At 45.5% G+C, this 26,216-nt stretch overlaps 1 protein-coding gene across 1 annotated transcript; it reads right to left on the reverse strand.

The window, feature by feature from the left end:
* Positions 1 to 3,540: 3,540 nt before the first annotated feature.
* On the reverse strand, positions 3,541 to 25,948 carry znf385a (zinc finger protein 385A). The gene is made up of 7 exons (XM_061074868.1): positions 25,835 to 25,948; positions 20,147 to 20,257; positions 14,891 to 15,065; positions 8,079 to 8,435; positions 4,371 to 4,555; positions 4,162 to 4,254; positions 3,541 to 3,872 (listed from the first exon to the last, which is right to left on the reverse strand). Exons 1-7 carry the CDS (start codon positions 25,931 to 25,933, stop codon positions 3,615 to 3,617), a joined length of 1,278 nt encoding a protein of 425 aa, XP_060930851.1. The 5' UTR covers positions 25,934 to 25,948; the 3' UTR covers positions 3,541 to 3,614.
* Between the last annotated feature and the right edge of the window lie 268 nt (positions 25,949 to 26,216).

Consider the following 26,216-nt stretch of genomic DNA (forward strand, 5'->3'; position numbering starts at 1 on the left):
GCAACAGATGTGACGTTGGTGTCATTTTGGGATAAATCTCCACAGACAGTTAATAATTGAGCGACTCCTTATTAATGGAAGCAGGTTTTACTGAGTACTTTTGGTAATTCACAGCTATAGAAGCTCCACAATATGCAGGACTTTACTCTTTTTTTATTTAGTTTTAAAATATATATATATTTGTGGTTGCACAAATTCTCTCCTAAAAAATAAACTTTGAATTATTTTATTTCTTTAAAATTTGGATTCCAGCTTTACCATCTAAAACCATTAACGTCAAGTCAACCAAACAATGACTCATTCATAAAAAGCACAGACGTTCATTTCATTTAATGATTTATTGACATGTACTTTTTTTTTATTTCCACCATGGTTTCTCTTGATACCAATAGTATTTACCATAAAGTTTCTTTTTCATTTAAATTACATTTATAATGTTTTACTCACATACACATTTATTGTTTCATTTTCTTATTGCAATAAACAAGAGTAGCCAGAATGAGTCAGGTATTGCTACAGTTCGCCATACAAACTCGTTGTCCCCCGTGACAATGAAATTCAAAAAATAACTTTATTGGCAAGACAAAAAAATTACACCATAGCCTCTCTATCTCTCTCTCTCTTCTCTGGGAGAGACTGAGGGCAGAATAAGGCTAAGGCTAGGAGCCTAAACACAGCTAACATGAAATACCTGCCCAATAGGAATCTAACATTTACTTCCCATACGTGAATGATGAGATGGATCAATGGAAATAACCACAGACTGAACATGTTAAGGACAATATGAACATATCTGTGGTGCTGCTACTTGACTGACCTACCGGGGGCAGGACTTCTGTACTTTGTCAGGTTGGGTCATTGATTGAGTCTAATAGGAATCCAGGGTGACTGATAAATCTTCCTAAACCAAACATTGGTGCAGGTTTTTTTGTTTTGATTTGTTAGGGCACTTTAGCTCCAGGTCACTTCTGTCTCTGATTGGTGGGGGAGAGGGGGGTGAGAGCTGGTCCCAACACACACAAGGGTACATATGGTAACACACACACACACACACGCACACACACACACACACACACACACACACACACACACACACACACACACCAATGGGAGAGAGAGAACGGATCCTGGAAGAGTTATCTCACACGCAGCATGAACTGCAAAGGAGGCTTCGTCCAGCAACAACAGAAAAAAGAGCACGATGGTGGAAGCTGACTCCGAGCCAGCTTCTTCTTTAAGTAATGGCATTGATAATGTTCCTCAGGACTTACACTTAAACACATTTCACACACAGAAACAGAAACAAAATGCAATTCAGTAAGTTGAACAAAAAAAAAGATACACATCTATCTTTAATCCCTTGATACCTGGCATTGTACCCTGTTCCCCAAGCAGAGATTACCATAGTAAAAAGGCCCTTTAATATGAAGGGTCGGTACCTAAACCCAGCTCCACCTCTGCCTCTCCCTCTTTAAATCCCTGCGAGGGCTCGCACTCGCCTCGTGGAAGAACCGAAAAGTCTGTCAGCTGGCATGCTCCCGGTTTACACATGACTCCAGACAACATGTCACAATGCTAACAGGTCACTCTGATCAAAATTGCTCATTGCATTGCAATATTCAGACGAAGGTAAGACATTAGAGCTCATTGCTTCTCAATGAAAAGGGCACAGTGTACATCTTGTTCAGAAAAAAAGGGAGTGATAGCTTCAGGCAGTCGAGCGAGACAGGTCTGCGGCCGCCGAGCTCAGCTGAGCTCCTGTGGCCGCCCGCTGAGTTAGATTCTGTGTCTATCTGAGTCGAATCCACGATCCATTAAACTCCACCCCCTTTCTGCTTTTCCCTTCACGGATGCAGATATCAACATTTTTCCATCTACAAAAATATTTTTTATTGTGTTTTTTTTCTTATTTTGCTCATTTGTACGCATGATATAAACACGAACAGTCCTAACCAAACAAAACAAAGTGCTCACCAGTCTTTGCAGAAGAAAACAAATCATGGTGTGTTTCATGGCTTTCAGTCGTAAGACAGGAAGTATTGATGGACGCCTTGGGCTCAAACTCCCAGTGGCCTGTCTGTGGGCTTCTGAGCTCGGCTGGCACTCCGGCTCCACGTCATCTCTACGAGAACGTATTTGGCTTGGCTTTCATCTTCCTTTTATTAATTTGTTCCCTTTCAGCATTATGGTTGCCAGCGCCGATGTGCCCTCGACCATAGACTAATTTAAACCTTTGGATACGGGGGAGGTGAGGAGGAATGGGCAGGAATGGAAGAGGTTGACCCAGTGATGCAGAGGCCTGACCCTTCAGGAGCTTATTGCGTGGTGGCGGCTGCATGCAGAAACAACACAAATACATCGGAGCTCAGGGTCACACCTGAGTCAGACCTTCACACCCACACAGCCAATCAAAAGACCAGGGTGAGGTCCAGCATGTCAGTAAATGTTTTTTATAACTTCATGTGAATAGAAGTCTCAAGCTTAATGTGTCATGTTCCTAGACATTTCTCATTGCTGGGAGTAAAAGCACACAACCTTCCCATCTAATGGAATCTAGGCTGTGCACAGGGATTGTGTGTAATACAGCAGTACAGTGCGTACCAATGTGTGAATTCTGTTGTTTTCCCCCTTGTCTCTCCCCTTTGGAGAGGTTCTGCTCTGACTGATATGAAGGTTGGCAGACGTGCCCTGTAGCGATGCATGTTGGTGCGGTCTATTTTAAAAAACACCGATTCGTTCAGGCCTGTGTGTGTCTGCATGCCGCCTGGGGTCAATCCCTCCACTGACCCGTGCCAGCCCTCCTCTCACCTCGCCCTCCCAGGAAATGACAGTGGGGAGCGCAATCCCCCACAGTCACTTCTCTGCTCCCTTAAACCCCCCACATTCACACACACACACACACACACACACACACACACACACACACACACAGACACACACATACACAACACACACACAACCATCAGACGTGCTAAGATGCGGCCACCACCTGCCTGTCAGCCTGAGTCATGCTGTATCTAGCGAGAAGCTAAGTGTCACAAACTGAAGAGTCGCTGGCCTCCGGTGCAGAGGGGGGGGGCATGTACAGTACGGTGGAGGCCACCACAGCTACAGGACCCTACTGACATAACATTACTGACTTGGTTTTTTTGAGGTGCATAGGATGAGGAGAACACGTTGAGCCGTGATGACTGAATAACGATGTAACACTACATGTGGTTTAATGTTTCTAGAAAGGTCTGCATGGGTTTTGTCTGTAGCGATCGAGACGGCCGTGACAGGGCCACAGTGCAAGGGAGAGGGACCGGGGGGGAGGTGAGAGATGCCCAAGGGAGTTCAATGCATAATGAAGATCTCTCCTCTGCTCATTCCATCGCCCACAAGTCTTTGAAATGAAGGGAGAGTTTCAGGTAAAGGGAAGAAAGAGAGACATAGACTTCTACTCCTCTCTGTGGCTCCTTGCCCTTGTTTTTTCTCTCAGTTCGTTATTTAAATGATTGGATTCCCCGACCCCCCCCCCCCCTATCAATTGCTGTTTGTTGATCATGTTTGTATCTTCACAGTGTGCTTTTGGAGTGGCTGTTCCTGCCTGGCCGGAGTCAGCCGGTGATGTGTCAGTAAGGGGAGAAGAGGATTGGCCCGTGGGTGGTGCGCATGGGCCCCGGAGCAGGTCTTAGGATGGCGTGGCTGAGAGGTGGGCCTTGCAATAGGTGATGATGATGATGGTGCGCGTGTTGCCCGGACGCTGCCACTCGGAGGGCCATCTGGTTCGACGAGGCTGCAGCGGCCATTGCTGCAGCAACAGCCAAGGGGCTGGGCAAGAGGCCCGCACCCAAAGCTTTGGTGAGATCCTTGGAGAAGGTCAAAGTAGACTAAAAACAGAAGGGGGTGAGGCAGGAAACACAAGACGAGGGGGAAGGGAGAGAGAGGGATAAAAGAATTAGAACCAGAAGGTCGAAACATGTCGGCGAAACAAATATAGATCTTCTTTTTCAGACTCTTTGGATCAGTTATAATGCAGAGATTTCAGACGCAGCCAAAAACAGAGCGACCAGATCACCATGCTTAAACCACGCGTTCTTGTGTATCACTGTGTATTTGCTTTGTGGCTTTCAGGTTTGTTGACTGAGTCAGAATTAAACTGTGAGCTTGAAAGGTTACCGTCAGATCAGCTCCCCTGTGCTTCTTGTGTCGGCTGAGGAGTGGGTTAGGCTTGCCCGCCATGCCGTCCCGGTGCCTTCGACTTGATATGTGCTGGGAGGAAAGAACACAGGAGGACAGATTAGCCCCACTTTCTGTATAAGTATAAACATTTTCCAGTCAAACGGATGGAAAAATCCAGCCACTTGGGTTGATTATCTTCCTTCTACCTGTTTGAGTTGTAGTTCGGAGTTGACCCGCACGTTGCAAATCTCACAGTGGAAGGTTCTTTCCTGAGTGTTGGGGTCCACCGGCCCCCCTCCCTGCTCTCCAATGGGTTTGGGGCCCAGGCGAGGATACGCCTTGATGGGGCCCAGCCCGCTCCGTGCCTCCAGGATAGTTTTGTGTTTGGTACCTGCACAAAGAGACGCACACAAACAAATACACGGCAATGTCATTAACCGAGATGAAATGACCTATTTAGAAGCTAATGGAATAAAATGGAGTAATACAGTGGAGATGTATCACTATATATAACATATGAGTCATGCTGCTTCCGCCTGACTAAAGGGAAATGAGCGTGGACAGGGTTTCTCTGAAGCTCAATGCACTGAAATCAGTAACAGCCACAAAGATCAGAGCATAAAGAAAAGAATATGTTTGAGGCCCTTGATTCTCCAGTAAATCACAACATATGCAGGACATAAATTACAGAATGTGCTGCAATATCACGTTGTAGTGCCAGCTTTTCACCAGTAGATGGCAGAAGTTGGACAGCTGTGCAGCTGATGATGTGGAGGACGAACTCCAAGCCCTCTCTAATGTTAATATTATAATAACAGGTCTATTATGTTTGAATGAGGGGAGAGGTTGAGATTAGGTCATACATTATTTGCAGTATGTAGTAAATTTCCTCCACCACATGTGCCAACACCGATGAAAGCACAAAACCACCGAAGCGTCACCTTCAAAATAAATAATTTTGGCCGTAAATGTCAAAGTTTGAAATTTGAAGGGCAGGTTATTATGAGAAGCAGGTTTGTCCTGGCCTAGATTTCAGAGTCTTTGCTGTAAGATCATTCTACCTGTGCTTTTCACTGTTTCACAGTGGAAACAAGTAAAGATGTTGAGTTCTGAATGAAGTCCAAGCTGTGTAATGGTGCCTGCTGTTGAAAGGCCATTGTTTCTGTCGACCATCAATAATGCTGAGCGGTCAAAACAATGAGCAGCTTCATTATAGAAGTGTGTTCAACAAAGTGGACATAAATCGATATATAACACATAAACTCAGACATCTTAATGTGCTGACCCCCTGCGTCCTGTTTTAAATCCAATTATTATTCCTGCAATAATAAAACTTGAATACTGAGCAGTTCAGAAGAAATATCTTCTGTCTGACGCCTGTGATAAATGATGTCCACACACTAAAAATAATTACAGATATTCTGAACTGTGGGGATGCATGTTTCATACTTTCATGTATAGCATTTCTATGTTCAGCATATTTTTTATAATCTCAACAAATGCCAGCGGCGGAATTGGCAACAAAGATCTGATAGCGAAAAGAACCACTATTACTTTCCATTTCAAGTGGTCTGCAAAGCAGCAAACGACAAGAGTGTGCCAGAATCGATCTCATTAAATAATCACACGTTTTGTTCCTGGCTGAATGAACAACTGCTTGGCTCTCTGAACTCAGAGTAGAGTCTTGCACTGTCACTGGCCCCGGCTTTGAATTGGAGTCACTCTCTAAAATCCCTTTGAACAGAGTTAAGGTTACAGAAGAGAACGGATATCGTGGCGGTCGTGGCTGGAAGTGCGGATTTTGCTTGTGGCCAGAAAAGTGCTCCTGGGGTGTTTGTTTTTGTCTTTGTTTTATTTTGGTCTGACAATGGACGGCTCAGTGGTTTTCGTCTTCGTAAGGTTGACTCACAGCGTAAACTGACACACATGGAGACAAGGAGCCTTTGCAAACTCAAAAACATGCAGTGTGTTGACAGGAAACTGCATAAATACTAGAAGAACATTACATAGGCTTCATCAATCTTACTCTTTTCTCACTTCTCTGCAGTTTGGTCTGTGTCACGCATTCTGCTCATGTCTTTGTGTCTTGCACGGCATATGCTTGTAGGTTGGAACTATGCTAACATGCACCGTGGTGATTTTTGAAAACAATTGAGGGTGATTGCTTCCAGATCATTTCGCTCATAGAGTTTCAGCCATTTCCTCTCTTATTAATCCAGGGGATCAACTTTATTAATTATCTAACCAGGCTGTGGTTATGTTTAGAAGCTATAATATAGTGTGTGTTTGATCTCTTGCTTTACTTCCATGTGCATATACATAGTCTATGTGCTGGTGGGCAGATGTGATGCAAATGTACTGTAAGGAAGTTGATGCTACAGAATGAATCAAAGCGTGATATAATGTGAATTCTTAAAGCCTTCCACGGGTTAATCGGACCATGAAGTGAGTCCATATTTATTGATTAACACTTCAGCATTAAGAGTAATCGGTTGGCTGCCTTCTAACAATCCTCAAAGGAAGCGGGATTGAGTTCCACTGATGTGGAGGCCGTCCCCTGTTGTGTGTCGTAGTTTTTCTACGTGGAGTAGATGTTCGTGTTGGAGAGTACGACTCCCTGAAGACAGGGTGGAGATCCAGCAGGTAGAAACTACTCTTAGAGGTACACAGGGACATAGGCAGCGCTGAAGTGTGTCGGCCATAAAGAATTAAAGCAGGCAGACAGAACCTCGGGGGATATTTGGACCCCCATGAGAAAGTGTCGTCATGTGTGAAAGCTGTCTGACTGAATGTTGAGGCTGGTGTTGTAGTGAGCTCACACACATAACCGCCTATTTATCTTTTATTTTCCCTCTAAATCCCCCATACAGTGGTTACACGCCTAAACCATCCCTCTCTACAACTTCTCAAGAGAAAGGCTCCAGGCTATGAAAACCTCAGTTGTTTTTTTAAACGTCTCCTGCTGCCAATGACAAGATAAATCATGAGTCTCAGAGTCGAGGGGAAAGCTGTCTTTTGGATAATGATATGTCTTGTGTGATTGGGGTGTTGATGTGTTAGCAGCGTGCCGTGGGAGAGAGCAGACACTCTCAGGTGAGGTGAGGCACCTTGACTGAGCCGCTGGAACCTGGAGATCAAGGCTCGGTTACAGAGGTGCTGCCCGTCAGTGTCAAACAGATCAGCTATCTGCTGATCAGGGTTATTCTCAGCATCCTGTGCTGGGTCGCACTCAACCTGAAACTCCTACTGAGGACATTTCTTCGATTGACTTTATGCGTGAGTGTGTGTGTATGTGCAACTTTGAGGAGGATTAGCTCATATATATATTATACATCAGTCCATTAAATATTAGTAGATCATTACCTACACTAGTAAACATGTGATAAAAACCAAGGGGGATGTATTTTCATTGCCATTTGTTTGTTGTTGAGCAGGATCTGAAATTGTGTGAAATTTGGTGCAGATCCAAATAAAAATCAGAATCTTTGAATTTCAATGTGGTTTCATAATGGGGCTGTTGGGCGTTGGCAGAGGAATTCACTCTACTGAGGGACATTCTAGTTCTTTATGAAGTTACTATTCCTTTGTCCTGGCAACATTGATGTTAAGCTTTCAAAGTTGTGAAATAAAATTGAAATTTTCATTTCAATTTCAACTCTCTCCCCACTTTCCACCCACCTCTCTTCTCTCCCCCATTTCTAACTTCTCACCCACGTCTAGTCAAGGACAAATTACTTTTGACACACACAGGTTGGGAAACATTGTGTTTGCATCAACAAAATCAGCAGTGTTTTGAGAATCCAACCACAGAGACAAACCAGAAACACAACATCCAAAGAGAACCACACTCAACCTCTCGTGGTTTGAGTGACAGTTAATTTCAGGCAGCAGTCAGAGCTCACACATGAACTCACCTTTGTTGTGGGCCTCCAGCTGTGACAATGAGTTGACTGCCACCTTGCACAGTGAGCAGTACAGCAGCTTCTTGGCCTTGTCCTCCTCTGTCTCTGGGTTGGACGGGCTGCTGGAGGCCGAGGCGGCGCCGGCTCCCGCTCCGGATCCCAGCTGCTCCGAGGGGGCGCCACCACTGCCGCAGCCTGGGGAGGGGGAAGGGGGGATCAAGGGAGGGGTGAGGGTGGGCAGGAGGGGGCACACTGTGGGCCCGGAGGTGTCCATGGGCGTGGCGGGCGGGATGGGAAGGGTGGGAAGGTTTGGAAGGGGCCCCGGGGCCAGCAGGTGCACATTTAACTGTGAAAGAAGCCGTGGTTCATCTATAAAAAGCAAAGGAGAGAAAGAAAGTTAGCGTCAATTGCAACGTGTGGAAGAATATAAGCACTTTTATTGTCCAAAAAGTGAATTACACACACAAGAGAGTCAGACGCCATTGTCTTTAAGCTCTGTGGTGAAGGCTGGAGTACAACTCTACCATATCAACACCCAGCTGAACGAGGCTCCACAGATCAGACAAACCAGCATCAAGCGCTCACAGGCGGAAGTGCTTTCTATTTCCTACTGTACAGGCCCGTTCAGAGAGCGCTCCTTTTAATTAAAGCTACACATAAAGTGGTTCCGAGGAGGAAAACTCATGTCCCACGTGTTTCAAGGGATGGCCATGTGTTTAATATGTTTCAAGGCTTTTTGAAGTTTGCGGGCCAATCTGTCACTGATGTGGTCTGAATATCTTCCGAAGCGAGGAATAGGAAACAGATCAGCTCAGCCTGCATGTGCATGTTTCCACTCTTTTTTTACACACCTGCTGTTTTTGGCAGGGGTTGAAGCTAAATGACACCTTCTTTGTCATAGGTCAGTTCGGTGAGTCCAAAGAAAATATCATTAGGTGAGCTCTGCTCTCACTTCCTGCACACGTCTCTCTCGGCTGTCTCTCCCTCTCTGCAGTTTCTTATTATTGTTTTTTCTCTTTTCCCTCACGGAACATGTTTATGCATACATTTCCAAGCACATGTTTCTGGTCAGCCACTCCCATGCGCAATGCCTTCGGTATTCACCAAGCGGTGGGCGTTGGCTGAAAAAAGACCCCCTAAATTTGGGTGGGGTATTCTGAACTCTCCAATCAGGAGGCACCAGCAGGTCCCTTTCTCGAGCTCTCCAGGATGTAGCGCCAAAGACAGACAATGCAAAAAGCCCTAGTGGATTATGGTCTTAAAGGGATAACATGGAGTATTTCTGTGAAGAAAGAAGTATTGACTTTAACTACTCGGTTTCCTTTTTAAGGATCACATCGCTTTGTCATTTTTGTCACATGACAGAGACCATATATGGCCCCTGGAGTTTTCTGCTTTTGTTCCACCCTGGGACTCTTATGTGACTATATGGTAATTTGTGCATTGTATAACTACAGAGCTGCTCTGCCTATTCTATTGCATCATCTCTGGTGAAAATGCCATTTTGAGAGCTTTCCATTCCACTGCTTTCCAGGATCAAAATTCCCTTTCTTTCCATGGAGAGAGTTTCCAGCTGCAGAGCTGCTGGCTGCATGTGGCGTTTGTCAAACAGATGTTTAATTAAAAAGGATAAAATCATTTCTTGGGCCGACTCTCTGCAGCAATATCGAGACCATAAAGCAGGATCAAAGTGCTGTGTGCAGGCCTGAAGTGGTAATTGTGACTCTTAATGTGCCTGCTTGTGCCACTGTGCAACGGAGCTAGTTGGGTTGAGTAGCTCAGAATGACTAGGCAGAATAATAATGACGATACGTAATTTCCAGTATGGATGTCGACGTTTGCCCACACGCAGCACAAACACATGACCATTAATTCATAAAATGTGGGGGGAACAACACGCAGGAATCCACAGAGCCAACAACATGTGGTTTGAGTTAAAATCAAGAGAGGAGAACAGAGGTGGCTGCCCAGATAGAAGTGAGGGATAACCTGGAGGACCGCCACGCCGAACCATCACATCCAGTCACCATTACACTTCATACCACACTGAACGTATCCTGCACTCACCCCCCCTCAGTACAAGTTCAGCTTGAGGCCAACCCCTTTAGGCTGCCTAGCAATGAAGCTACAGTCATGCACTGAGTCTGTCTTCAACCCAAATCCCCTCCTCTCAGTGTCTCTTTTTGACACATTTGGTGTCTAAAATCCAAAGCCTGCAAGATTCTGCACAGAAAAGACAAAATGCTTTATTTTTCCTCACCCAAAACTCAGATTATCCAATTTTTCAGAGTTACTCGATTCTTCAGAAAGTGCTGTAAGTCTAATTACAGATTGATAAGGCAGTTAACTGACCTCTGTCCCCTTGTAGCTGGCCTCACAGCCAAACAGAAGAAGGGATTATTCACGGGGAGAGGTCAGCGGAGGGAGATAACTCAGTCCAGATGCTTTACACTACAGCCTGGTGTGTCTGCATGGACTTAATCCGCTTCAGGAAATTAAAGCTATGTATAGAATGCAGTCCGTGGGGAGAGGTTCTGTTGATAAAGCCACGGGATTGAATACAGACAAATTCAAATGCAGGCCCAAGCAACTTCCACTGGTGGCGGGGGGGGGGAGAGCCAATGTTCATCCCGATTCCTTAGGGGGGGACATCCTATCTGCTCGCAAAAGCTTTTTGGAAAATTAAAATATATCTGATTGTGGAATTGGTGTGGAAGGCAGAAAATGAAAGAGTTCCTGCCTAAGCTTTTAATATGCCTTTACATCACGAAGTCTGTTACTCCAACTGGTCCTCACAAAAAAAGAAGTACAAGGGTGACGCGAAAAGAGGAATGAATGGAGGGTGAGATCCCATGTTTGATGTTGGAAATAATGTAAAGTTGAGAGCAAAATCACAGAGTTATGGCCGTAGTTAAGGCCAGTGCATGCTTCGGCTTTTTCAGGGGCCCGGAAGCGCTCTTGCGCTTGCCCCTTACGTGCGTCACCCAATTTTTCTAACTAGACGGCAAAGTTCCGCAACCCTCACGCAGCCCGCAAGGCTGTGATTGGTCTGCTTTCTACATCCTTTCCGGAGTTGCATTTCCGGTTTCATGACCCATAATACCGGCAGAAACCACGGAAGATTTAGAAGAACGAAGATGGACCAAATAGAAGAGCCTGGCAGAAGAGAACTCCGAAAACTATGACCACTAGTATAACCCGTCACTGACTGGTGGATTTGTCCGCCCGAAAAAGGCTATGAGGAGCCGCCGTGGCGATGTAAATAAACAGTCGACGAGGACTACCACACACAAAGAAGGGCCGACTTCGACAAAAGACATTACTCCGCCTAGTGGTCTTGCGGTGAATTGCTTTGCATCAAGCGCAACCCTTGGAACCATAAATTAAAACGAGTCCTTTGAGTCAGCTGCGTGAAAAGCCGCAGACGCAGTTGCAAAAGCATGTGCCGGCCTTTAATCCTGAGTTTGGGAAACAACATTATGAAGTGACACAAGTGCTTTTTTTTATGTAAATATCCAATCAAAACCGTGCAATTAAAATCCAGGTAACCAGATTACAGAGGTTTACGTTACTTTCAGTTTCAAATGAACAGGTTTGCCTCAGCAATGGGGTATTGAGTGAGTGCAGGTATAGCACTTTGTAGGGCATTTGTGTATGTGTGTGTGCGTGTGTGTGTTTGTGTGTGTTTGTGAGTGTGCTCAGGGGTAAGAGTTACAAAGGCAGGATGACATTGTCTGCCACCAGTGCCCTGCTGGTGCCCTGCCAGTGCCCATTCTCAATGATTAACGAGCAACGAAACGTAATGCAAGACCCCAGCCTCATTCATTATGCAGCTTGGTGCTGTTTTCCCCCGTCTGGCCTACATCTGAACTCTGAGTCGCACACTCCCACACAAAAGCACACATACACACTGACAAGCAAATTATCTTTATCAGATAGCCGTGTTATTGCAGGTACATTTCATCAAATAGTTCACCACGGAGAAAAAAATCGGGTGAATTCCCAGAAACTAAACAGTCCAAGACAAACAGCCAATGTATCAGCTCCGTGTAAGCCGACACTGCAGTCACCTCACTGCCGTGCAACCCTAGCCCTCACTTGCAAGTCCTCTGTTTAATTGACCTTGGGTGTGTGTGTGCGCGCCCGGGGACTGTTTGTGTGGACTCAAGCGTGCTATAATATCAGGGTGGTTTTAACAGGACCCTTCATTAGTGTGGGAGTGGCAGCGGAGGGATGAAGAGAATGGGGAGGCAGGGAGGGAGAGCAGGGTTTCTCTCCAAGTAAACAGCTGCCGCTCCATCGGCCAAACCCTCAGTTCTCCACGCCAAATCCCCCAGAGCCAAAGGGCCTCGTCTTTGGGGGTTAACACCGACCACGAACCCGTGAAGAAAGTCCCGACCTGCTCTGGCAGCCATTCGGTTGAAGAAGCAAGAGCAAAACAAAAGAATAACTGACCTTCCACTGTATAAGCCGTCAGCAAGCCAGTGTTAATGTTATATCCTGTTTATGGCCATCACTATTTCATGTGACTGTGTCCACGAGAAATGATGAGGCGTGAAAGAAAAGATCATTATTGCCAAGCTTAACTGTGTAATTGTTGAATGACTCACAATGAGGATACTGTTATACTGTTCAATATCCCATATCAACAAATAAACCATTAGGAAGAAACACACGCTGTTCTAAGGGATTTGGACTGTGAGAAATACTCTTCTTCTTCGTACTTCTCCATGTGTATAGGGCTTGCACCGGCCAAACCACATTGTTTGTGTACGTGAGTTTTGTCTACGTGTGTTTGTTTATGTGTGTGGATAAAGTTATGTGTGTAGCCCAATGTGTCTTTGTCAGTTTCCGGGTAACTGCCCCCTGCGTGACCTGTGTATGTCTATAGATGCATGCATTCCCATTTGAGGCTATGCACAGATGTCTGCTCCCAGAGATCTGGCCCCATATACCATGGAGCGGTGGGACACACAGGATGTACATAGACAGACACACAAACACACACACACACACAAGCACAAGTAAGCAAGCATGCAGGCAGATCAGGAAGAGATGAGGTTTCTAGGGTCACGAGAAAAAGGCTTGGACGGAAAAATGCATTCTTTCACATGTTGCTACTTTCAGATCTCAATCATGGCCCGGTTGTTTTGGCTCCTCGAGTTCTCGGAGCTCACCCCGGGAAGTCTCACTAATGGCGATAGGCCTGGAGCTGATGTCAGATCCCCCATGAGGGAGAGTGAGTGAAAAAAAAAGGGCTGGCTTCTTACTAGTCTGGATCAGCAAGAATAGATTTGAAAAAGTTATTTTTATGGACAGTAAAATATAAAAGTCAAAGACAGCACTCAGGCTTTATTTGCCTTTTATTGGACCTGTTTCATCTCCGTTCATCATCTTTGCTCGGTGCCCTCTTGTCAATAAGGTGGAAATGTCTGGTAAACAGTCAGCGACAGGAACCTTTTGTAAATGTCACCGATACACGCCTGGTCTATTCATTCCCTCGTGTTTGATCCAAAGACAGAGCGGTGACACTGAGGCAATGGAAAATCTCCTGAGTGGAGAAAAGAGAAGGGCAGAGGCACACATGTACCCCAGTCTCTGAACTATAGCTTGAAATAGGAAGATGAGCATGACAGGGAGAGAAAAATAAAAACCAACTAATTCTGCCAGATTACTCCTCACATATTTCAGATCAGCTGTTATCTCTGTGCTTTCTGACATCTGGTCCCATTCCACAATGGGGTCCTCTTTATTTTTCTCCCGTTATCCCCACGTTGGACTCAAGCAACATGGTCTATTTTGTTGTTGTGGTGTCACACTTACTCGGTCACACAAAGAAAAACACATGGCAAGAAACTGCCACGTTTTCATCGCTCAATGCCAACACACCCACTCACAGTCTGAATGGACGAGCACCAAACCAGTTTCATCTTGACCAGCTGAACAAAGCTGTGGTTGGACTGGAATAATACAGAAAACTATCTGTGGTGGGGTGATGATGCGTCTACTTTCATCCACCTGTCACTCTGAGAGCGAGACACCTGACATCTGGGTTGGTTTACTCTCTCTCTCTCTCTCTCTCTCTCTCTCTCTCTCTCTCTCTCTCTCTCTCTCTCTCTCTCTCTTGCTCTCTCTCTGCTGCTCAGCTGTTGGCCAGACAAAATCAATAAAAAGTGATCCCCTGGCATGTTGTACTAAATTAAACTGAAAAAGAAAAGCCTGTGATGTAAACTGATGGTCTAACAGTAAACATCTGTTTTGAGCTTCATACACGTTCTTTTTAATCTATTTTAAAGTAGGCTATGGTTGGTGATGTAAATATTTTGCCTCTTGGCAGAACTGACTGCTAAGTGCTTGTAAACGGACGTCAACATGTTCCTTAAAGCTCAATTTAATACCATTTAATATCTTGATTAAATTTTATGTGTCTAGATTCACAGGAACTGATTGCTTCATCGGTGTCCAACTTTTAACGCAACTTCCCCGGAACTCTGAGTCACATTTAGGCATTTATGAATTTCTTTTTTTATTTTCTCCATCCAATAAACGTTGTTAGTGCAAACACTTTCTGGAGCTTTGTGTTGTTGGCCATAAAAATAATGCCCGAGCCAAATCAGACCACACACACCGTGCTGATTGGCACACAAGAAAAACAACACACTGCAAAAAGCTGCAGTGATTAGATGTCTTTGTTATTCTTGCACATTTTCCAGTTTTGTTTCCCGCAAAACGATAAAAGCCACTAAACAAACTGCATGGATTGAAAGGATTATTTCTATTATTTTTTTGTGTTCCAGTCCTGGCACTATTTTCTGCTCTCTCACCGGCTTTGCTGGGCTCAATGTCTGAGATGATGCTCGGGGGTCCGGGCGGAGACGGGGAGCAGGAGGGGGGCACAGTGTGAGGCTTGTCCCCCTCCTGAGGACGAGTCTTGGAGGTTTCGATGCCTTTGACTCTCCTGGCGTGGCGGTTTCCTTTGTAATGCGCTTCTGCCTGACTCTGCAAGAGAACACGGGACAAAGTACAAGTTAAATTTGCAAGCGAATAGGTACAAAAAAAAAAAAAAACATTCCAAAGGGGCTACACATGCATTTTATTATGATGTAATCCAATATACTGAGACTGGAGCCACAGACAGCAGGCAGGTTTACAGTGGACGATCAGATTGATTACCAGCATGGGAACAGAAAAGATGCGATGGTGCAGTGAAGGAGACACCTGAGACATATACCTGTCTGCCCTGCCTGCAGCCCAGTCCTCTTAGCAGGTCTCCAATTCAACAATAAATAAATCATGCAGTATATCCTGACTTATGCCTATTGGGGGTGATCTGTTTGTCTCCATTGGACTAACTGCTCAGCTGAAAGACACATCCTCTGTAGCCTCTACTGTACTTGACTGACATTACTAGAGCCCTCCTGAGCGACAGTATGACGCCATGCTATTTGTCTGGAGAACCTATAAACCCCCTCACTGACCGGCCCTACCTCCTACAACACATACACATTATTATCAAAAATATTATTAATATGGTCCCAGACAAGTGAAAGTTCACCCAAAAATGAAAATTTACTCATTATCTTCCCGACACTATGCAAATGGCGGGGTGAGTGAAGTGTTTGACACCATAAAAAACGTTTGGAGTCTCAGGGGTAAACCGTGTTGCCGCCAAATCCAATACAGTTGAGGTTAATGGTGACAATTTCTTCAAATATTACAAAACAACAAAGGTAAAACATAAAATGCCCCAATAGTGCTCCTGTGGTGTCATCCCAGTGTCTGTAAGCCCCGAAATATAAATTCCACTCGAAGAGAGAACGACTCACCGGAGGAGGATAACAGCGGACATTTAGGAACAACACGGTGTAAATGATGGTGTTTCGAATGGAATTTGAATGTCGGGGCTTGCAGACACTTGGATGATAACACACATGCATATTAAGCTCCAAAAGTTTTTTATGGACCCAAACACATTTATTTTGGAAACTGAAGATCACCGGGGATTCAAGCCAAGAAGAAAACAACGGCGCAAGCAGGTTTATTACAGAAGCTTTAGCCGCTATATATATAGATAGAAAAAGCTACGAGCTAATGTGTTTGTTCGGCGCGTAAACAACAGAAGTGAGTCCTCTGACAGGAGACTGCAGCGGAGTCTGTCTCCAGTCTGTGTTTGCTTGTGTCTGCAGAGAGGTATGTGAGTCGGGGATAACATGGTGGACGAGATGTGCCTTGGCTATACTGAGCTGTCACAGGTGGTCTGGCCCTCACAGTGTGGTGACTTTAAAACAAAAACACAGTCATACACGCACACACACTCGCACGTTGGCCGGGTGGCATACTACATGAGACCCTGTTTGCCATCTGTTCACCCGCACTTTATCTCCCCTCTTTGACTCCGATAGCTCCCTGCTGTCTCCACCAGTCCACTGTGTGAGCAGTTGTGCCAAATACTTTTCGCATCGAGGGGCCAATGATGAAGATGATTGTTAAGTGGCTGGATTGCAGCTCGTTGCCGGGGAGAGGGAGCGTCATGGTCTTGACTCGTGAAGAGCGGCTGACAGCTGCCATAGGTGCTGAAAGGCTCAGAGAATTTGACTGACACTCAGGACGTCACGCCGGCCGCAGGCTCAGGAGAGAGGATGGACCGGCTCAGGGAAGGAGGCAGGGGGTCGATGAGTTATGCATGTGAGCCCCGGTTGTGTATGTTTGCCTTATGCGTGCCTGATGGCATCCAGGACACAAGCTGGCAGGGTAAACCAGGGGTTTGGGCTGCAGTGATTGAGAAGATCACATGAGTCTTGTAAATCATGAAGAAACATCGGGCTGTAACCGTACGCTGTCAGAGGGGTCTTAAGGAGCTGCTCTCGCAAAGCCAGCAGATCAAGGTGGAGGGAGCCGTGGGTGGAAAGAGTGGTGGGGTCAGCTGAAAGAAAAGTGATCTCTCAGATGAGGAAGGGAATGCGGGTAGATAGAAATGTATATGGTGGCGAATGGTGAGGCAGAAACAAGAGGCTTTCTTAACCTCTCCCAACCAAGCCTAGGGGATCAACCGCCAAGCTGCTGAATGACAGTTTGAGGTCCTGGATGGAGAGAAAGAGAGGGAGAGAACGGAAGGAAAGAAAAAAGTTCCTATCCAGGGAACAAGACAAGGTGATTCAAAAAGCTGGACGGAAAATAGGAATGATGTAAAAGAGAGAGAAAGACAAAAACTCCGACACGAAACATTGCGCAGCATCGGCCTGCGATGACCGTATTTCATTATCACTTCCCAGCATGACTCTGATTTTCAGAGGAAAGCCGTGTGATGTTCGAGCCCAGCTTCAGCTGCAGCTCCAGATGAAACGGTTGAGGGGGAAGAAAAATGAAGAGGAAGTTAAAAGTGAGAGAAAAAATTAAAAAAGGGAGAAACAGAGTGAGGGAGAGAGTCCTCAAGGAGAGAGGGATAGATGAAGGAAAACGAGTGAAGCATATCAGCCAAAATCTTGCTGCAGCGGCTGTGACGTTGGTCAATGCAGCGCGACGGACCCTGTGATGTCACTAATGCAGCACGCCTCCAAGGTTATTCTGCATAAAACCCCCATTTAGCACCTCACAGCACCGCGCAACACAGGGACAGTGGGGCACAACCCCCCCCACACCACCCCTCTCTCCTTCCCCTCCAAGCCCCCTCACTCCCACTTTCCCAAGATGCACTGGGCCAGGCAGAACCAGACACTAATCCATGCCCTTGACAAATGCATCTTATAATAAGTACTGGCAGGCAATTTTAGGCATTTCTACACTGTAAATAATGCAGTCGGAGAGGGGGGAGACGGACAGAAAGACGGGGGAAGGTTCCTGGGAGAGAGGAAGGCGTAGAATGGGCGGGGGCGGGGGGGGGGTCACAGAAGAGAAAGATCAAATGAGATGAGTAAATTATTGCAAAATGATGCGTGAAATGAGGGGCGCACAGGGCGGGTGCATGGAGCCAGAACTGGATCCTTTTGAAGACAAATAAATTGATTACGACATAATATGTTAGCCCTCATCTCCATCTTCGACCCAATCCGCTCACAGTTAAAGACAGGGAGATGTCAATATCAAGGGCAGAACTGGAAGAAATTAGGCTTGAAACGGCGACGCAGGATTCTTCAATGTGTTTCCTGAAATATTCATCCTCATTTGAAAGTGTGTAACAGCGAGGAGTGTGGGTGGGAGGTAATTCTACAGCAATATGGAGGCAAGCTTTTCTCCCGCCGAACATGATGGAAGAACAGCAGCCTGCTGCAAGGGTGGCGCTGCGGACACATTACGTCGCAGTGGGGGGGTTTTATTCGAGCACATGTGATAGTGACAATGACAACAGCGAGGTGGCGTAGTCCTGCAATCCCTATCCTGAGGATGAACAAGCATTGTGCAGTATTCACTCATTTATCCCTGCAGAAATGCTCTATTAAGCATTACAACACAGTGTTGTACTTAATATGGTTTACATTGTGCTACATATATGATAAGAGTAAATCCTGACATGTTTAAGGTTTCCATTGTCTTTTCCTCTTCGCTCTCTACTTCAAAACAACACATTTACTGTTACGTTATGTATTTAAATTCTACACAGATGCGCTGCATATTTTAACCTCATCCAAGAGGACACGTCTTAAATAAAGATGCCACTATTTGATGGCTAGCTGCAGGTCTCGAAGTATTTCATTGTGTAAACATCTCTGTTCAACGGTTTCCTTTGCCTTGGAGGACTTACAGCAGAGGACTGTACAAAGAGCAGGCTTCACATCACAGCCCTGCAGCTCCCAGACCACACGGAAACCATGATTGTAGACCTGAGGAGTATTTAAAGCGCGGGTCCACTCCTTAATGTTGTGTATTGTGGATGGATGCACGCCCTAGACCTGAAGTCTGCACCACGGAATATGGAGAATAAGCCAAATTATACGCTGCACACATGACATTTGGCGCTGTCGTTGTCGTGTGTCTGTCCTCGTGTGCAGCAAAAAGACAAAACTGATCCTGAGTTGTTGTCACTGCACCTCAAATGCTTCCATATGATTTTTGTTTGCTTCATTTTGTCCATCAGTAATCTTTGCAAGTTGCCCAGGGGCACGCCCTGCCATTAAACTCACATTACGAGTTTGGATAAGCTACACCATATGGACAAACTGATGAAACTGCTGCTAATATTAATTGATAGAATTATCGTAAGCATGGAAAAACATAATTAAGATTTGAAGTCATGACTAATGCTAATGTGAAATTAACTTTCCACACGCTCTGGATCTCAATCAAGCTTCGTCCGTGTTGACGAGTGAGAGAAAATCTCTTTGAAAAAGCTGGAAATAAAATCCCATCTCCAGCTTCTTGCCTCTGCCTCTTGAAGCTTTGTGTAGCAGTGATTATACTTTTAAACTCTGCGCCGTCTTGAAACACAAATAAATTCCACTCATTCCACACATCTGCCAAAACAAAGCCCAAACAAATGTACCACATCCTCCGTGACAGTACGTGCTTTCAGGAGAACAAATGGGATAGATAGCCCTCCAACACATTCCTCCGGCTAATGTGTTTGTGAAAGGTGGTGGTGGATTGTGATGTTGGATTATGATCACAACTTGATTGCTTAGATACACAATATTCCTACTCATGTACACTACTATCATTGGCAATACATCTTTCATTAAAGTTGTCATTACTGCTCCTTCATCTCTGTTTGACATTTTTGTATGTATTAATACTGAAACATTGATATGGTGTAGCTCATTGATGTTGTAAGTATTGTTATTTGTTGATGTGCTGAGCTACACGCAGCATCTATTAAACCAATTTTATTTTCCCCTTTTTCTTTTTGGTAGTGTTACTCTTGCTGAGGGTTAAGGACGGAAGCTGTCGCACCTTTTGAAGCCCTATGAGACAAATTGTAATTTGTGAATATGGGCTATACAAATAAAGTTTGATTCACTGATTGATTGAAGGCGTGAGGGACAGAATACAACATTTTGAATGCAGCGTAGGGAAAACGAAACAACGTGAGACATGAAGGCCGAGAAATGCTGAGTATGTGCTGGTGTGTTTGTTCAGCGTCCCTGTACCTCTGAGTTGAAACGGATCTGGCAGACGTTACAGGAGATGACTGGCCGCTTGGTTTTGACCAGAGGAACTCCAAAGGTGTGGTTGATCACCGCCTTCTGCACCGGGTCCATCTGACAGAAAATAACAGGGGAGGAGAAAGAGAGAGAAACGAGAGAGAAGATAAGGAATCCGTGAGCTACAGTTCATACTTCATAATGACAGGGGTCACTGTGCTCCGCCCACTAAATCTCATGGAAAAGGACAGTGTGGGGTAAAGAGGCCCCTAGTTTTTCTGCCCTTCTACAAAGACCACTTTTAATCCAAAGACACGAATGTTAAACGTGTCTTTCCAGTGTTTATTGTACGTCTGTGTTTATAGTCAGCAAACACGGATCAACACTGTTGACAGCTTGTTGCTACAACTGAGACACCTGTTGCACTCTACCTAAGCTCAGGCTGATGATCCTGACCAAGTCGTAGCTTCATACTGTCCCCGTGCTAATTGTCTCAGCTAGGACGTCCGTCATCTATGTATAAATTTAACTGACTTTCTTTAGCATGTGTCGGCGGCTAAGCCTCCGACTTAAATCCTGACCCAGACACCAAAGGCCTTGTCTGTACTCATCTAAAAGGGCTTCCTTTGAGTTATTTATCTGAGTTTGAAGCTGAATTTAACCCGCGATTAATCGTTAATAGACCTTAGCATTAGTCTGGAGTCAATGACTGGTTGGGATTTCCATAACAAACAACTGTCTGGCAGGAGGTCTGCAGATGGAGCAAGCAACATTTAGAAGATCATGTGGTTCGGTGCGAGTGAGCAAAAGAGAGGACAACAAACAAAAGTTCTGGCCTGAAGAACAATATTGACACGGAGTGTGTGTTTGTGTGTGTGTGTGTGTGTGTTTTGAATTCATAAGAAGGAATGTTCCAAAGAGTTCTCCAGGTCTGATGCAAGTCTGAGGGTTTAGGGGGCCTGACAAACTCTAAACACATTGATGAATTTGGTTCATCAATGTGTTTAATTTGGCTAATAAACAAGCTACATTACACCCAGAGCCATGCTCTCTTGTAATATTCAAAGACTCTCTGCCTGAAGAGTGAAGAGTTGGGAGAGGACGATATGAATGTCCTCACAGCAAGGACAAGTTTAAACAATTTGAATTTCTGCACAGAGCTTGTTCCTCGGCAACTGCAAAGAAACAGGGTAAACAGTAAAAGTAAGAAATGGGCGGGGGAGGGGGGGGGGGGGCAAAGTGGTTTAGCTGGGTGACAGGACAGCCGAGAAACACACCATCTGGAGGAGGAGTGGGAGAGGAAGATGTATTGGGAGATGTAGAAAGAGAAGGGGAGGAGGGGGGGACGAGAGCTAGAGAAAGAGCGAGGCAGAGGCCCAGGGCCGGACATCCTCACATCGCACATTCTTATCTCATTTGGCTCGCTTCACCATACTCCTCATTCCATGACTTCTTCTACGTCTCTCCCCAGAAACACAACATCAGCTCTGTTGCTGTTGCTGCGGATTCACATAGACTGAGGAGTGGGGGCGGATGATATAATTATGCACTGGCCATCTGAAACCAACACAATGAGTGTAATTAAACACACGTTTGCATCAACAATCAACTCAACGTTGTGAGTCCAAAGACCACCAAACGCCACTTTAACTCCATACTCAGGGCGTCCATGCTGTTACCCATCATCGCCCCTTCCAGTAAAATGTGAACAATAACAAGGGGTGGAGTAACTGTACATGTGAATCATGGGCCTTTCCCCATCCCCGTCAGTTCAGTGCAGCACTCTGGGTGTGGGTCACCAACGATCCCTCCAGTAACTCCAGCTGTTACTAAACCCACTCTCCAGCTGCCAACAAGCCTTTTTGGATGGCTGCTCACACGGCCTCTCAGCCCAACGCTCTCCAAAACATGTCCTCATGAAATAGGAGTGGAGCGCTATGATGTAATTGAAGAGGAAGTTTCCAAAACACGCTCGGTTGCTTTGACCGGTTTTGAGGAAAAATCAGCATTGGGGTTTGAAATTGGCTGCAAAGTCCACTCAGTCTGAAAGAAGAACAATTAGCACATAATAGTCACAGTTGTCTTGTTGGATAAAACTCAGCTGGGTGAGTTCTGTTAAAATTCCATGTCTCTTAGAGTCGGGAGATGTTTGGACGTGGTGAGAGCGTTGGATGCGAACCACACAGATCACTGACCTCAAGCATAACTCAGTCACTCACTTAGACATATCAACAGCTCCACAGGCCTTTAAGACCCAAACACAGCAGAGTATAGATAAAAGAGCAACAAAGACTCCTCTGGGACTTGACTGACCTAAGTCTCAACTACATCCTCTTTCTTCTGTCTTTCACTTCTTTTTCGTTATAGCTCACTTCTCCCCACTCTTTGGTTTCCCCTCTTTCATCCTTTCTGTCGTTTTCTCTTCTCTCCCTCTTGTATGTTTGATCAATTTCCTGCAACAAAATGCTTTAAATTCTTGAATTCCATCAACACGAATCCTGTTGCTGTGTGACTCTTGGAGAGACCGTGCACTGTGGCAGTCACAGTGGAGTCTTGCCGGTCGCCAGAAAAAGAAGAAAACACCCCTTTGAAGTTCTACACCACGTCTGGGTTACGTCCAGAAGAAACCAAAACAGCGAAAAAGCTCCAAATGTTCAGGTTCTCACTCACCTTCTGCTCCTCCGGGTCTGTAGGAGCCTGGAGCTGCATTGGTCCAGTGTGTGTGCTACCGGCCGAGGTGAATTTGTGGGTCTCAGCATGTGTGAGACTCAGAGCTAGTGTTGCACCTTCCTCACTCATTCAGCCTCCTGCTCAGCTGCCAATTCAGAAAACAACTAACTAACTAAAAAACTTGGTGCCTAATGAATGAAAACCAGTGTCTGCTGCAAGGACGTTTTCAAATCTCTCCCTCACACATTACCTAACAAGTGCCTTTCCTTTCTGCTCAGCCTCCACCTCCTCTCCTCTCAGCTGCTTTCTCTCTGTCTCACGCGTCCCCTCACCACGCTTCCCAGTTTTCTCCTCCCCTTCTCTCTCTTGCTCTCTCTCTCTCTCTCTCTTTCTCTCTCTACCCCCTTTCTTCAAGCATGCTCAGACTGTCCAGATGCAGCCGAGGATTTGTGTGTCCCACTGTCCTCTTGCTCAACTTTTCCCCTTTTCCCCAAGTTCACACAATCTATCAAAGGTCATCCATCATCAGCCAGTGGAGCCTTTCCCCCCGGCCCACAAATCCCCCACTTCAGTCATGTGTGAATAAACACAATACTATGAGGGTTTATACAGTGGTTTGAACAGGTACAGTGTGTGATGTCTTTCACATAGGCACGATACACATACTGTGAGCCCAAACAGGAACTGGACAAAACGAACCTTTAACTGGTGCTAGTTCTGATTGATCCACCTCAGTGTGAAACCTGCAGAGGCAACAAGTCTGATGAAACATCAACGAATCCTGGGATGTTTAATACTGAGATAAAAGTGTTATGAAGGAGGAGCCGCGCTGTGTTTAGCAGGAGAGGGAAACAGAGATGAAAGCTGGACCGACGGCAGGTCACATTCAACAAGTGAGCGCGCAGCCTTTGCATGATCCGACACCTTCATCAGAAATTCCTGACTCTGCTCAGAGGCTCAGAGCTGTGTGTGAGCGTGTTCGTCTATATCAGGACCCGCTTCTGCAGATAAATAATTCAGCCTCATCACTGTCTACAGGCACATTGGAAGAGACAGGCAGGTAGAGGACAAATCACATTAGAGCACCATTAAAAGCTGAAAATGGCTTCAGGAGAGGCCATTCCTCTGCTGCAAGGATAATAACCCTCAACCTGAAGTAGCGTCTCATTAAGACTGTACAAACTCAGCACAGATCACTTATTAAGAGAGAATGATAAAATAACTAGCTGCCAGCTCTGTGCGGGAACATCTCTCATTGTAACTGCTGCTATTACGCTGTGCTTTCACTGAAATATTGTGAATATCCGTATTTATAACTGTGCACCGGTGCGGGCAGACACCAAGAGGCTTTGGAGATACATCTCAATGTGAAATAATAATGTAGTTCAGCCTCCTTTCATACAGTTGTGAAGAGGAAACAGAAAACGATTGTTCAAACATTTTCCAGCCCAAAAGCCCAACAACACATAAAATACAGTCGGGGATGTAAACAGAGCGGCAAACTCATTAAATCTGGGACTTCCTGTATAAACTGACTCAACTACACGGCAGTAAATGAAACAGAAAGAGTTCTCTGGGAAAGCTGAGGGCCACGACTTCATCTGTTGGAAAACATCAAGACGGCGTTTTCATCAGCAGCATCCTCAGTTGTATCCTTTCATTTATTTACAGCCGAAAATATTCCTGAGTTATACAGTAATCAGGCACCACCTCCATTGTTTTCAATGCAATAAAATGTGCCCGTGCAGTTAAGCTATAAGGTCACACTGTCCTCCAAGACCTCTCCTATGGCCCCATCTCCTGGACACAGGGCTGTAAAACACCCCCCACTCAGGCCTGACTCGCATCAGCAGCAGCAACAGCCGCTTTTAACATTCACTGCGTCCCCGCAGACCCTCAGACGCAAGTTGATGTTCTGAGGATGAAGACGGAGAGCAGAGGGATGTTACAGAAAGAGGAAGAGAGAGATTCCGAGGGGGGGTGGGCGGCGCAGAGGCAGCGAGACAATAATGAAGAAAGAGCGAGCAAGAATGAGTTCCAGGGCTGTGCCAACAGATGCAAGAGAGGAAACCGAGTGGCTGCATCATTTCAGTATCTCTATTAATCCATGTCTGCTGGGTGCGCTGCAGTTTTAAGATCAGAGCTCCCACTTATATCCTGGCCCCGTGGAGGGCAATTAGAATGACTGTATCGTTAAAAGAGGGTTTAACAGTGTCTGGACTTGTGTCACTATCCCTGTAGTAACATACATGGCCACAGCACATGCCAGTTAATTCCAATTAGTGACAGGAGATTGCCGTGTCTGGTCTTTGAAGAATACAGCCAACTAAACCCGCATGACATGCAGAAAATAACTCCGGTGCAGACATGGTCCAGGAATAGCAGTGCCCCACATACTGCACATATACAAGGTTCACTTATTTTACATATTGCTGACAAGAATTGTGTTGACAATCCCTAATGGAGTCTGGAGGAGCAGGCAGCCCATTATGCTGAGTTGGTGAAATGCCAAATGTCTCCACAGTCTAATCTGAATTATAAGATGTTAGTCGGGGGCCTGGGGAAACAGGAAGATCCCTCTCCGTTAAAATAAATACCACATCAAACAAGCTGCGATGTTTGAAGTACATAGCTATAAGGATGGCCTTAGAGCCGCTCTTTAATTCTCACGTCTTTGATTCAAGGAATAGGAGAAGGGTGTGTGTGTACAAGAAATAATACAGTCTCGGGAATGTCTTGCTTCCCTTATAGAATGAATTTTGAATGTGGGAAAAGCAGCCATTCAACAAAGAGAAGACACAACTTATGCATTAAAAATGTATAAGCTGCACATGGATTGTGAAATCATCATGAAGGTAAATACACAGACACTACAATGACAACTTTAATGTCCTGGATTCAATACAAGGCTGATCTCATCATCTTGTGTGTTCCTCACTGCACCGGCTGAGTTAGAAGACTGCAGTGTGAGTGTGTGTGTGTGTGTGTGTGTGTGTGTTGCTGCGTATCTGCATCAACTCTCACCGTGCTGAAGTTGTGGAAGAGGTTCATGCTGTGTGCAGGATGTTGGGTCTCCATGGGGAACTGCAGGAAGGGCTTCAAGTCCAGGTGGGGCTGGAGCATCGTGGGGGTCCGCAGGAACGTCGGCACCGCCCCTCCGGCCCGGTTTATTCCTCCTACAAGAACGTAGAAGGCAGAGATAGATAAATATACAAATCATGTTATACCTGAGTGTATAACATTGTTCAGAGGCACAAGGTTCCCATGGTTGTTTAGCAACGTAAAGACATTTGTGCAGGTAATAAATGTCCTAGATATATTTCTTAAATATAATAAAAAATTGTCTGCTGTTGTTCGCTGACTACTGACTTCCAAAAAGCACAATGGACCATTTTAGCTCTGCAAA

The sequence above is a fragment of the Limanda limanda genome, chromosome 7, assembly GCF_963576545.1.
Source record: "Limanda limanda chromosome 7, fLimLim1.1, whole genome shotgun sequence".
NCBI lineage: Eukaryota > Metazoa > Chordata > Actinopteri > Pleuronectiformes > Pleuronectidae > Limanda > Limanda limanda.

Coding starts and splice junctions, on each gene's coding strand:
- znf385a (XM_061074868.1), bottom strand. CDS start 25,933: ATGCTCCAGCCCCACCTGGACTTGAAGCCCTTCCTGCAGTTCCCCATG. Junction 20,258..25,834: donor TCTTCCACAACTTCAGCACG/GTGAGAGTTGAT, acceptor ATTTTCTGTCAG/ATGGACCCGGTGCAGAAGGC. Junction 15,066..20,146: donor AGATCCGTTTCAACTCAGAG/GTACAGGGACGC, acceptor GTTCTCTTGCAG/AGTCAGGCAGAAGCGCATTA.